A 13,321-nucleotide genomic window follows, 5' to 3' on the forward strand; every position below is an offset into this window, starting at 1 on the left:
GACTCATACCTGGAACAACTCTGGCATAGGTATAACTTCCACAGTTTTGCAGGCTGGGGAATGGAATATTAGTATGAGATTGACATATGTCCAAGACTGACTTTAGATTGCCCAACACGTGTCATAAATATGAGTGCTTTTGAGAGTTGTGTTCACATTTCAGCAAATAAAGATGAACTGTCCCATTGCCTTCTATTTCTGTCTGTAATTAAGCAAACACAGTATTTATTTAATATGCTTCAGCCCATCATTAGATCTCATAACTGAGAATCTGTAGTCCATTGTTAGAATCAGTCTAACCAGAAGTAGGAGTTACATAGGGATAGGAGTAAGCAATGCATTGGAATTAAGAGAAAGAACATAAAATATGACTGAAACCAATTACTATATACACTGCAGTCTTAGGACAAACAAAGCTCCAAGTATTGACTTTAGAATGGAGGGTGGCCTTTAGCTACCTTTGTGCTTGGGGCAGTCATTGGGTTCATCACAATGCCATACTATACCAGGAATTTAAGGACCTCTCTAAAGGAACAATGGAATTCAAAAGCATAAGCAACTGTATTTTTCATGTTTGCAACACTTTTGAAATTGTTTTCTAAAAACTATAAATATTCAAAAATATATATTCAAGAATAAATACCTTGTTTTAGAAAAATGCACTGTAGTTAACCACAAAAATATTATTATCAAACAATCTGGAAAAGTCATTCTTGTCTAATGTGTATGAGATAAATTTAAATATAAGTCTCAAAAATGCATATGGAGGACTAAGAGGGTATGCTAGCGAGGTGAAGTTTCCTGAATCACAAAGTCAGACTGGTCTGACCTTCTGGTGGGGAGGGTACCTTTTGAAACTTCAATTTCTTGGCTTGCAGAATGGAAATAGTGCCAGTGGCCTACTGTGAGAATTAAATGGATGAATTAATGTTTTGGCCTAATAGGAAGAACTAAATTTACTAGTGCTGTTATCAACTGTACTGTCTGGGTCTTGCTACCAATATGTGCACTTTATTGTTTCTGTGAAGACCATATATAAAAAGAAGCTTCTGGTAGTTTTTCATATCTGTGTAGACTTGTTTCTATTGAACTCACCACTGGTCATGTTATACTAGAATGTTGCTTGTGGATACACAGTCATTTTGTGTAACTAAGTTCTCAGCGTGTGTTTCTTCTGCAGGAAGGTGTGTTCGTTTTCAATTTTTATGCTGTGGTTCTTATTTCACTTCAGTAAGAACTAAAATTGTAAATGTTTCTGCTGGCCTCTAAAGTGCTGAATCACAAACAACTCCAGCCAGTTGCTACTGACTTCTTAAAGTGGAAGGGATGAGATTACCCTGACAAGAATATATTAGTATAAATAAAAACTATCTTCTCCCCAAATAGAACTATGTCTGCCCTGTCATATGACTGCACACATTCATGTACGAGAACTAGGAATTAGGAAAGCTTGTTTTGGATTCTGTTATGCTTAGTCATGAAGACAAAACGAAACACCAAGTTCTGCAGAATAAGGAATTTGGTTTAACTTAAAACAAAATAGGCCATTTGGCATTCTATTTTGAAATAGTGCAAAAATTCAGCTAAATTCAAAAGTTCCCTTCTTTTCTGGTTTTAACTAAACTTTTTTCTTCTTTTAAAGAGGTTTTTTTATCTTGAAGTGGGCATGTTATAAGGAATAGTGTTAATAAGAGTATTAAATAAGATCTTAGCTTGACTTTAGCAGAATTGTCTTTCTCTGTGGTCCTAGCCCTGTGTGGATCTGAGCCAAGTTACCATGTTGAGGGAAGGCACCATGACTTCAGTGGTGTGATGGAAAGGGTTCATAATCAGGTAGAACCCAAGATTCAGTACTTTTTACTAAAGCAATTAGCATTTAGTTTCCTGAACCCCAGCTGTAAAACTGTGAAAACGTACTGATTGCTTTAAAGAGCTGTGGAAAAGATTAAGTAGTCAACATCGCCTAGTTGACTTTTAATGATTGTTTCTTCACTCTTTTTGTAGAACTCTTGAAGTTTCCATCAGCTTTAATGATGGGAAGTCTGCCATCTCAAGATCCTTAACAGTCACAGCTACAGAATGTGTGAGTACAAAGCTAATTGCCTTTAGAAGACGTTTATCACGAGATAATAACCAAGGGAGTTCCTCTGCTGTTTAGGGAAGGCACAAACCAAGAGTAACCACACGACAAGGACACATTTGCATAGAATTTAAGTTTTTCTTTTTTGATCTTTTTAAAAGAATTTCTAAGGTGCTATACATTAGATTTCCATATTTCTCAAATCCCTCAAAGCCATACTTTAGATCAACATAAGGTAAGAGAATAGAAATGATGCATTCTTTTTAGGAGATTAAATATGGAAATTATTTTTTATTATGAAGATTAGAATTTAGTATCTAAGTGGCTGACCAGGTTTTGAAATTATTAGTGCGTCGTAATAGGTGACACCATCATTTTGTCCACAGAGATGCCGTGTGTGCTTCGTGATATAAGGAAGAAATCTGCCTCTGAGGGTTTGGTAACAGTTGACTTTGAAACTGTATTCCAGTTGAGGCTTATTTGCATCATCTAAATTATAGTACTTTAGAGACAGGATTTTCTTTTGCTGTAGTTAATTTTGTATATTGACAGAAAGTTTTGATATTAGACTGTTGAACATGGAAACAGGATGCTCTAAAATAGGTTTCCTACATGGCTATTATTTTATATGAACACACACACACACACACAATCAAATAAAGAAAAACCAAGAAACCCTCTTTTTTTCTTCTCTAAAAGACCAAAATAGCAAGCTTAATATTGTCTCATATCATGGTTTTTAATGTAGTTTTGTCTATTAATCCAGGAGACACAAAATGCTGCCTCTGCATAAATATCTGTTTTTCACTATATGACATTGTTGTAGGGAAAAATAAGCATCCACATGGGCTTTTCAGCCCTTTGAACTCTCTGGATAATTTTAGTTAACATTTCTTTCTGTTTTGAAAATAGGGTTTTTTTTTTTGCAACTAATAGGCTTTGCTGATGTTGTAATTTTTGGTTTTCTGGTCTCACGGGATGTTGCTGATGGAGGTTACAGATATTTGTGTTGTGTAGTTAGTTTGCTTAGGGTTTAGCTCCTTGAAATGTCACTTTCTACATCTTCTTCCCCTTCTTTTTTAATTAATCAATTAATTAATGTTTTATAAAACCATTTCTTCTCATTTTATATATCAATTCTAGTTCCCACTCTCTCCCCTCCTTCCGCTCCCTCTATCTCCCTTTCACTCCTCAGAGAGGGCAAGGCTTCCCCTGGGAAGTCATCAAAGTCTAGCACATTGCCCTAAGGCAGTACCAAGGCCCTTCTCCAGTATATCCAGGCTGAGCAAGGTATCTATCAAGAAAGAATGGGCTCCAAAAAGCCAGTACAAGCAGTAGGAATAAATCCTGGTCCCACTCTTAGTGGGCTCACAGTCTGCCCCGGTCATACAACTGTCACCCACATTCAGAGGGACTAGTTTGGTCCCATGCGGCCTCTTCTGCTGTCAGGCAAGAGTGGGTGGGCTCCCATTACCTCAGGTGAGCTGTGTCAGTGGGTATCCCTATCATGGTCTTGACCCCTATGCCTGTATTAGCTCTCTTCCCTCTCTTCAATTGGACTTCTCAAGCTCAGTCCAGTGCTCCACTGTGGATCTCTGCATCTGCTTCCATGGATGAAGGTTCTATGATGACATTTAAGATGTCATCAATCTGACTACAGGGCAAGGCCAGTTCAGGCACCCTCTCCACAACTGCTTAGGGCCTTAGCTGGGGTCTTTTTTGTGGATTCCTGGGGATTTCTCTAGTGCCAGGTTTTTTCATAGGCCCATAATGGCTCCATCCATCAGATAGCATTTTTTTTCTCTCCCTTTCTGTCCTTCCCCCATCTTGACTATCCTGCTTGCTCAAGCTCTCCTTTCCCCCAAGGCGAGGGACTGCTTCTTCCTCTTCTTTTCCCCTCCCTGCCACTTAAGAAATCTTTCTTCCTGGTAGGCAGGAAGACAGGTCTTTGTTTCTGTCTTATCGCTAAGAACTAGCTCCACGTGTAGGGGCTCTTAGGCCAGATGCCTCACCTGGCACTTAGAGGTCTGTAAGGCCATTTCAGACCAGCCTGGTGAGTTCTCAGGAGAGTTATGTTACTGGAGGTTGTTGAAGAAGAAAATGTTCAAAAAAAAAAAAAAAAAAAGGAATATCGGTTATCAGTTGGGAGTGGAAATATTAGACCTTAAATAGGGGTCGAGATGATTCCCACTGAGGTGACATCTGAGTCAAAGCCTGGGAGACGAGGGAGTGACTTCTGAAGACCATGTGTGATAAGAAAGTTCTGTGAAGATGGGCAGCACGGGGCAGAGCCTGAGCTGGGACGGTTCCTAAAGAGAGTGGAGGCAGGCCGGGAAAATAGGGGTCTTGGTGCAGAAGAATCAGTGGTGGGAGGTGCCGGATGATTGAAGCTGTGTGAGCTACTGTAAGGACTTGAGATTTCCTTCCTCGTTCCTTACCTTTGTCAGTATCTGTTCAAGCTTCCTCTCTGTCACCCACGGGCTACACGAGGACGTGGCTCATGTGTGGCCTTGGCACCCATATAGTCCAGTATACAGTAGTGGGTAGCTCATCAAGTACAAACAGTTTAGATGGATGGAAGAATATTTTTAGATTTCTGTCATATATATTGAATTTAAAAGAAATGGCATTCGTGTTGAATATCTATGAGGAGTTTTCAGCTGGAGGTCTGCTTAAGGAGAGCATGTCTGAGTAAAGGTGAGAAACTTTTGGTTTTGTGATCATGACTCAGATCTAGGAGTGACTAGGCCTGGCTTCATCCTCTTGCTCATCTGGCTTCTAGGTCTGCACCATGCTGTCTGTTCCTAGGACCGTGTTTCCATGCTTGGCTTCTCCTTACTCTATCTAGGAAGTTAAGTGAACAATGAAATGATTTCCTTTTCCTCACTGACTGCTCCATGCTCTGAGAACAACAAAGGAAACAGGAAAGCTGGGCATCCTATACAATGCACTGAGCCAGTGTCTGTGATGAGGACAGACAGACAAACACAGCAAGGTCGGGTAGCTTTAAATCCTTACTTCCTCTGAGCCTGCTTCCATCATGCTTGCCTGAAACAGAGGAGAGTGAACTTCACATTCTTCGGAACATAGGTACTCTAGCTTGAAGTTTTGAACAGTCTTTGGGAGCAGTTATGATGCCAGGACCATCACACTAACCATCTATTTCTCTTGCGTGGAATTTTGTCACTATTACTGATAGAGGCAGTTAATTTTGAGGGAAAAAAATGAAGGATTTTAAATGCCCATCTATGTAATATTCCAATACCCGGAAAAGGTCTGTGAGACCTTTGCACATGCAAAGAAATAGCTAACTAGCCAGTCAGTTCTAGCAGATTCCGGGCCTCTAGTTGCATTTTCTCTTTTGTGGAAATGGTGTAAATGCTATCTGGGAATCAGATGCTCACAGAGCTCTCTGTGACACTGAATAGCACAGTCACACTGGGTCTTTCTGTGAACTGCTGGGCCTAGGTGGGAGTGGGGATTATCTCAACAAGACACGGCAGTGTCTTTTGTTTCTCTGGGTGTACGCTGTAGTTTCCCAGTATACTTCTGGGACATGCTTTTCCTGGTTGTTCCTGTTTGCCTGATTTTGTACTTAATTGTAACTGTGCCTGTGGGGGTGGCATCATTCGTTTCTGTGGCTTATGAGGAAGGAGGAAGAGCTTCCTGTATTTTCCTGATCTACACTCTGATTGTCTTCTGATAGCTTCAAGAAGATGGTATTTAGATGTTGGTCTAAAATCTCTATAAAATATTTTTTATCTTTATTTTTCTTCTCTGTGCTCGTTCTCTTTTAAAACAAACAAAACCCGCAAAGACAACCAACTGAAACAGTTTCCCTGGGAATCCAGACTAGTTGGCTTTGGCAGAGGCACTGGTTTCCTCTAAATCTCCTGAAAAAGTGAAAGTGTCTGTGTTCCTTTTGTTATGTGTGCCATGTGGAGTCTTACTGATTTCGAGTTCACTTTCTTGGTACATAGTTTGTAAACATTAAGCAAGGAGTGTCAGTGTCAAGTGGTAAGCTGATTGGAAACGACCTTTGATTTCCCAGGAGACGTACAGTATGATAGAAAAATAGAATTAAATTTCCCAAAGCTCATAATTAATTCCATTGTAAAAAGGCTACAATTAAAATCTACAGAAATTCTGCTTAAATTTGTCATCCAGTCCACTTAGTATCAGTGGAATCCTAGGAGGGGTTCCTACTGGATGGAGCAGAGGTCATTACAGTGAAGGTTGCAGGCAGAGCCCAGAGCAGGTGCCTGAAGGATGGAAGAGCTTTGCAGTCAGTGAAGGTCTTGCCTGAGTCTCATGTGAACCATGACTAGAAGTCACAGGTAGTAAGGACTCATCAGGCTACATTTCCATCTAGGCGTACATAGAAGCAGCCGTTGTGTTTTTCCTACTGACCCGTGTTTTGTCTCCTCTTCACCCTCCAAGTATGTAAAGCAATCGCTGTTGTATTGTCATAAAGCTTGGGGAAATTCTGTCTGGACAAAATTGAGCTTGAACCAACATAATTATTGCCTAAGCACAAAAGTCCCCAAGGCAACATTAGTTTAATCCTCAAAGGCTGTGGTTCTCACAGTCTTTTAAGACCGATTTTAGTCCGTCTGTAGCACATTGGAAGACGTTGCATTATTGACCATCTTAACATAGCAGGTATACATTAAGTGAAATAAAAAGGAATAAAACTTAAAGTTTGCCTTTTGTGCTCATTTTTTTTTCCTGCCTAGTGTGTGCTTCCTTAGTAGAAAAAATAGCATCTGGTATTTGACCTTAAACTTACTCTTTTTTTATTTGTTTTTCCTTCCACAGTCTAATGGGATCGCAGCCATCATAGTGATTTTGGTGTTGTTGCTGCTCTTGGGTATTGCCTTGATGTGGTGGTTTTGGCCCCTTTGCTGTAAAGTGGTAAGAACTTTCAACTCTGCTCTTGTTCGTGTTCTAAAGCAGTAAGATACAAAGTAAGGCCTGGCGTGTGGACAGATGCCATGGGGCCCAGCAGCAGTACAGCTTTAATTAGCAACTTGAATTTCAATTATTTTACATACAGTCAATTCTAGAAAACACCTATACCACTCTTGAGCATAAAACTCACATCAGAGGCACTTCAGAACTCAGGTTTGTGGGACGGTGTGTTGAGAGGTTGGGGGACCGTTGGGATGGAAGTTATTTTCACTCAAGTTCAAGAAAAGTTTGGATACATGGATGCCGGGTTCTGCTCGTGTCGGGAGAGCTGTGCTTTGGCAGCTGTTTCAAAAGAGCCTGAGTGTATTTCTCCAAGCATCCACTGGCATGAGGTGGGTTTTTGTTTTTACCTTCCAGCTGGAACATATTTTAGCGCTAAGTCCAGTGCAGAAGTTAGGCTGTCGGTCAAACACTTTAGAGACAGACGAGCAGCTTTGGTTTATGCTGTCTTCCTGTTTGAAGGAAGCCAGAGAGAAAGTGTGGTGGGGTGGGGTTCCCTGTTGCTGAGCTCCTGCTTGACTTGTAAAAGCTCCACACATTTTAATCTAATGATTATTTCATCACAGCCTCTACATGGGCTTCACTGGGTTCACCTGGGTCAGGGGAGGCAATGGGATACACACTTTTCTGAAGCTCAGGGCCAGAGTCTGTCCTTTCCAGTTTGAAGAGGCCACTCTTATTTCTTGCCATGTGACCTCTTTTATCCATCCCCAGCGCCAGTACCGCTGTGTCATATCTCCTTGATCATCTGTACATATCCCTGTGACAGAATCCAAGTGGGGACGGCTGCCAGTGTTACAGACCTATATATCCCAGTTGGACCCATTTGGATACTACAGGATCATCTTCCATCTCAGGGTTGTTAATCATCACACCTCCAAAATCCCTTTACCATGTAAAGTACTTTATTCACAGTACCAAAATTAAGTCACAGACATCTTTATAGAGGTATTATTCAGCCTCCTACGTGATAGTGCATAACTTATATACATTAGCATATTTCATTTAATCCCCTTTTATCTAGAGTTTAGAGAAAAGATTATCCCAGAAAAATCTTTCAGGGGGTTCCTATTACTTGTGTTGAGAGTGTTGCTCATGGAAACAATGCTATCTCCATCTCCTGGGAGTGTTTAATATGACACAGTAGACTGTCCCCTTCCTTTCCCTTCCCCTTCCCCTTTGTTACCTGATCTCAGCTTCCCAGGATATCAGGCCTGGCTTTGTTTTCCATCTCCATTCCTTATGAGAGGCACCACAGTCTGCTGCGTGAGGTAGTCTCCCCATCCTTTATCTCAGGGTAGCTGGCCCACAGAGGAAGTACAGCATTAGCTAGGACAGCCGCAGAGATGACACTCTCCCTGTCTCTGTGAACTCATCAAGGTCCTGCCACAGTAGCTTATGCTCAAACAGATTCCTGGTATAATCTTGATTATCTTAGATATGGCTATGGGGGGAGGTGGATGGCATTCTTGAGTCTCAAATTAAAAAGCAAAAAAGGTGCCCTAATGTGATTTGTGCTCCTTGAATTTTTAATTTAAAATTTTACGGTGGCAAATTTTCTCCCTTCATTAATTTATAATTTCATTTACTCTTGGTCACAGGGTGCAAAAGTGTCAAAGTGTGTGCTTGCTCCCTTAAAGACACATGAAAAAAAAATGAAATGACCCTTTTTAGGAAGTTGTTATGTTTTCTGAAATGTAGACTATAATCTTGGCTATTAAGGAGGAGGTCCGAGCTGGTAAGAGCAGGTCCACTCTGACCCGAGGCTTTGCAGATAATAAACGATGGAATTATGTTTATGCAAGGCATTGAGAAGTCCCTCTAGTTGTTATAGGATTTCACAGAGTCCCTAGCTTCAAAACGAGCACAATCCATCACTCATTAGTTCTGCCATTTGTTTGACGGAGGCAGCCACTTTCGCTTTGTTCTTAGAAGCACAGAATGGAAAGCAGCAAGCCCTGAACGTGAACTGGAGTCACACCCAGGTGGAAGTGAACTGCAACAAGTGTGTTCTAGAGGAGGTTCAAAAGCTGGGGTCAGGCGCAGTCAAAGCCCTTTGTTTACCCTTTGGCAGATATGTTTTGATCATGTAGAAGGTGGCAGTTACTGTATTAGGAACTGGAGACTCATACATGCTTACAATATGATAGGGAATTTCGTATGCCAATATAGAAACAAGGAAAGGTGAACTAGAAGTGTAGACGAAGGTCTCTCAGTACCCAATAGCCATAAAGAACATTTTTCAGAGGAGCCTGATGAGTGTATGTTTTCAAACATAAAGAAAATATGTAATAAATGAAGGACCTTTTAGGTGTTTGTGTGTGTGTGTGTGTTTACTTTGTGGTGTGCTTTAAAAAGTGCTGAGCTGAGACCTAGTGTGGAAGACCCTCACGCAGAAGGGTTTCCTATGACTTCTAGAAAGTTTGCGTTCACCCGAGAATGGGAAGTGGAGAGATTCTAGGGTCTTTGAGAACTGAATGATTTGGTCTCTTGCGATAGATCATCTTGAATAGTTTAGAAGGGATCTACACATAACCATAATTCTTAGGAGGGAAACTGGACCACAGAAAGGGAGAAGGTGGTGCAATGGAAGCAAGACCGGAATGGTGCAGACCTCATGACAAGGGATGTTGGTGTGGGGAGATGCCGAGAAGGCAGGGAGTGGTCCCACCATGGCCTGCAGAAGGAAGCAGTTGGCCAACAGTAGACCCTTAACCTCATGAGACCTAATTCAGACTCCTGACTTGAGACATGAATAAAAACAAATCTCTTTGTTTTGAGTCACAGGGTTTTGAAGATTTTGTTGTTGTTGTTGCAACAATAAGAAAATAATTATATTTATAGACTCATTCTGATATTCCCAAGTTGGAAATGACTGGTTAGGGTAACTGATTTTGAGAAGGCATGAGAGATGGCTCAGGGGTGAAGGCACTTGCCGCCAAGCCTGTTGATCTGGGTTCAATATCAGTGACCCACAGTGTGGAAAGACACAACTGGCTCCCAAAGGTTGTTCTCTGACCTCCTTATTCGCATTATGATACAAAAATAAATAGATAAGTGTAATAAAATTTGTACCGGCACAAAATAAAGGCAATGCAGATATCAAAGAATATTTACCAGTTTATTGTTAAACTTACTGAACCAAAGTTCCAGCGTAGCACAGGTAGCGAGGAACAAAAGGGACGAGCCGCCTCTCCGCGCACCTTTTATTGGCATGGATTCGCCTGAGGCAAACCCCGCCCTCTAAAGGGAGCTGATTTAACCCCTTTATTTCCCCCTTTTGTCTAAATAAGACACAACTAAACCAAATATAACTATAACAATAATAACAAATGATAAATATAACAAACAATATTGAGAGCAAAAGTTTTGCTAAAGAGTAACTACAATTAAATAATCTTCAACTCCATCAAAGATCTGAGAAGGGAGTAAATATTACTTAACAAAAAAGAGATATCCAAAATGTGCAACAAATGACAGAGACAACTGACTGCCTGGGCAATCACCCAAAATCTCGTTTGCAATGTTGAGTCAACCAACTTTGGCTAAGGCCTAACATAACTGACATACCATTCTCAAATGCAAGGAACTTTCTTAGGATTATCCTACCCTGTCTTGGCAAGATAAGACAATCCTGTTTATATCTTAGTCAGTAGTTGAGGTATGGGTTTTTCTTAACCCAAAGGCCAGTTCTGCCAGGAAGACAAGCTCCCAGTGGAGTGTCTTTGGTGCTCAACGTTCTCTCGGGAGTAGAGTGGTGTTGCCAGGAGTAAATTGTGTCTCGATGGCACAGAATTCTAGGTTAGATTAAAGGCCATTTTCTACAGCTCTTCAAAGAAGCTGAAGATTATACTATCTATACTGAAAATAATCTCTATGTATCTAAAAAACCTGATTAACCTAAAAATAATATGACAAACATGTAATTCTCAATACCTATCTAATTTGAAAACTAAGGGAATAAACAATTGTGCAATGTATGAAGACAATGATCTTCACTTGTAAACAATGTCATTACTTATCAAATGTAAACAATGTTATTACATAAATAGTACCAGAGGTAGAAATGTACATTGTGATATGATAGATGTATCCATACAATATAAGCATACTCTTATACCAAAATAGAGGTAGGAACACTCACATTCAATATTCAATATATCAATATACAAAAAACAGTACCAACATAATTTTCTAAAAACAGTAAGTCACAAATACCAATCATCCCATCAACCCAGTTAATCCCCCTCTTTTTTTTTTTATATATATATCCCTAATTCCATACAATATCTCCCCGTCCCCTCACCCCTAAACCAACCACTAAAAGATGTCCCTAACCCTGTGGGCAAACTCTGTTGGGAGAGGGGACGTCGTCCTCTTAGATTGCTTCTAGCTGACATGGGGGCGACGTTCTTCTTAGGGGCCCCTGTGAAAGCAAACGATGGTAAAATTCCCAAATTAACCTTTGACTTAAGAAGACTATAACTAGTCTCTGTGTGTTTCGAGAAGGTCCGGCCAGAGCATCGTCAAAAATGTGCATCATATGAAATTGTCTCTTGCAATTGGTACCAAAAAACAGATCCAAAATTAGTGCTTAAAAAAAAATTCATGACGTCATAAAAACCAGATTGAGTTGATGTTGTGGGGCCCCATCTTCATCCTGGAAACTTCAAAAATTACTGTAGGAAAATATGTTGCTTGTTATGGGAAATTTAAACATTAACAACAAGGACTTATACTGACATATAAAGAAAGACACAGATGTGAGGGAAGGCAAAGAAAGTTTATCAAGTATAAAATTATTCTTATTCTGTCCCATTTCATGGCTCCTGACCTGAGACAGAAACTTTGAAATATCTCTTATCAACAGGCTTGGAATTGAAGAAGGACTGAGCCATAGTCCAACTCCAAAACCAGCTCTACACATTTATAAAGAAGTGTTCAATAAAACATATAAATATAAATAAATATATATAAAACCAATACTTACGATACGTATAGAATTTTATTGTTGATGTTTAATGGGTCGTATCTATTTTCCATCCATCAGTAATTAAATATTCAGCGTCCCTCAAATTGTTTGGAGATGAATATTTTCCTGTGGAGATAAGAAAAGAACCCTGCCCCCATCCTATTAGTAATCCTTACCATCTGTATGTCGGTCATCCTTGTGAATGAATTGTTATTTATCTTTTCCAAGTGACTTCTCTTCCTCAAACCGAACCTTTATTAATTTTGACGGTATCCATAATTTTTCCTCACCTGTGGAGATAAGAGCAAAACCCCTTCCCCAACGCAGCACATCTCCTGGCTTCCATTGTGAGGTCAGTACATCCTTGAAATAAACTGGTTGATTTAGTTCAGCAGACTTTTCCATTATCCAATGTCTTTCTGCAGCCGTCGTTCCCTTCTCGTTAGCGTTGAGAAAATTCAAGGTTAACAAAGCATTATGTAACCTATTTCTAGGGGTGTTTTCCACCCCTTTCTGTTTGTTCAACATATCCTTTATAGTTCGATTTGATCTTTCTATGACTGCTTGACCTGTAGGATTGTATGGTATACCTGTAACATGCTTGATATTGTAATGATCAAAAAACCGTTTCATCTTCCTAGAGATATAAGCAGGACCATTATCTGTCTTTATTTGTGTAGGTATACCCATGATAGCCATGACTTCTAATAAATGAGTGATTACTGAATCAGCTTTTTCTGAACTTAAAGCAGTTGCCCACTGAAAGCCTGAATAAGTGTCGATGGTGTGATGAACATATTTCAATTTGCCAAATTCTGCAAAGTGGAACACATCCATCTGCCAGATTTCATTTCTATGAGTGCCCTTTGGATTAACTCCTGCTGGCAGTGGCGTTTGGTTATAGAAAGAGCAGGTAGGGCATTTCTTCACAATCTCCTTAGCTTGTTGCCATGTAATAGAAAACTCTTTCTTCAAACCTTTGCTATTAACATGATGTTTTTTATGAAATTCAGAGGCTTGAAGCACACTACCAATCAATAATTGATCAATTTCTGCATTACCTTGTGCTAGAGGACCTGGCAGACCCGTATGGGATCGGATGTGTGTGATGTACATAGGGCAAAGCCTGTTCCTGATCAAATCTTGAACCTGGATAAACAATGAGGTTAGTTCTGTATCATCAGGTATAAATTCAGCAGTTTCAATATGTAAAATAACTCTTTCTGCATATTGTGAATCAGTAACTATATTAATAGGTTCTTTAAAATCTCTTAGTACCATAAGAATGGCATATAATT

General features: G+C 40.0%; 1 protein-coding gene across 1 annotated transcript in view; it reads left to right on the forward strand.

Annotated features, from left to right (window-relative positions):
- Antxr2 (ANTXR cell adhesion molecule 2) overlaps positions 1–13,321 on the forward strand; it is a 128,643-nt gene that overhangs the window by 49,879 nt on the left and 65,443 nt on the right. The window contains exons 11-12 of the mRNA XM_075943057.1: positions 2,005–2,083; positions 6,899–6,994. Of these exons, the coding sequence (XP_075799172.1) occupies positions 2,005–2,083; positions 6,899–6,994 (175 nt within the window). The remainder of the gene's footprint in view (positions 1–2,004; positions 2,084–6,898; positions 6,995–13,321) is intronic.

This window comes from Microtus pennsylvanicus, chromosome 12 (assembly GCF_037038515.1).
Source record: "Microtus pennsylvanicus isolate mMicPen1 chromosome 12, mMicPen1.hap1, whole genome shotgun sequence".
Lineage (NCBI taxonomy): Eukaryota > Metazoa > Chordata > Mammalia > Rodentia > Cricetidae > Microtus > Microtus pennsylvanicus.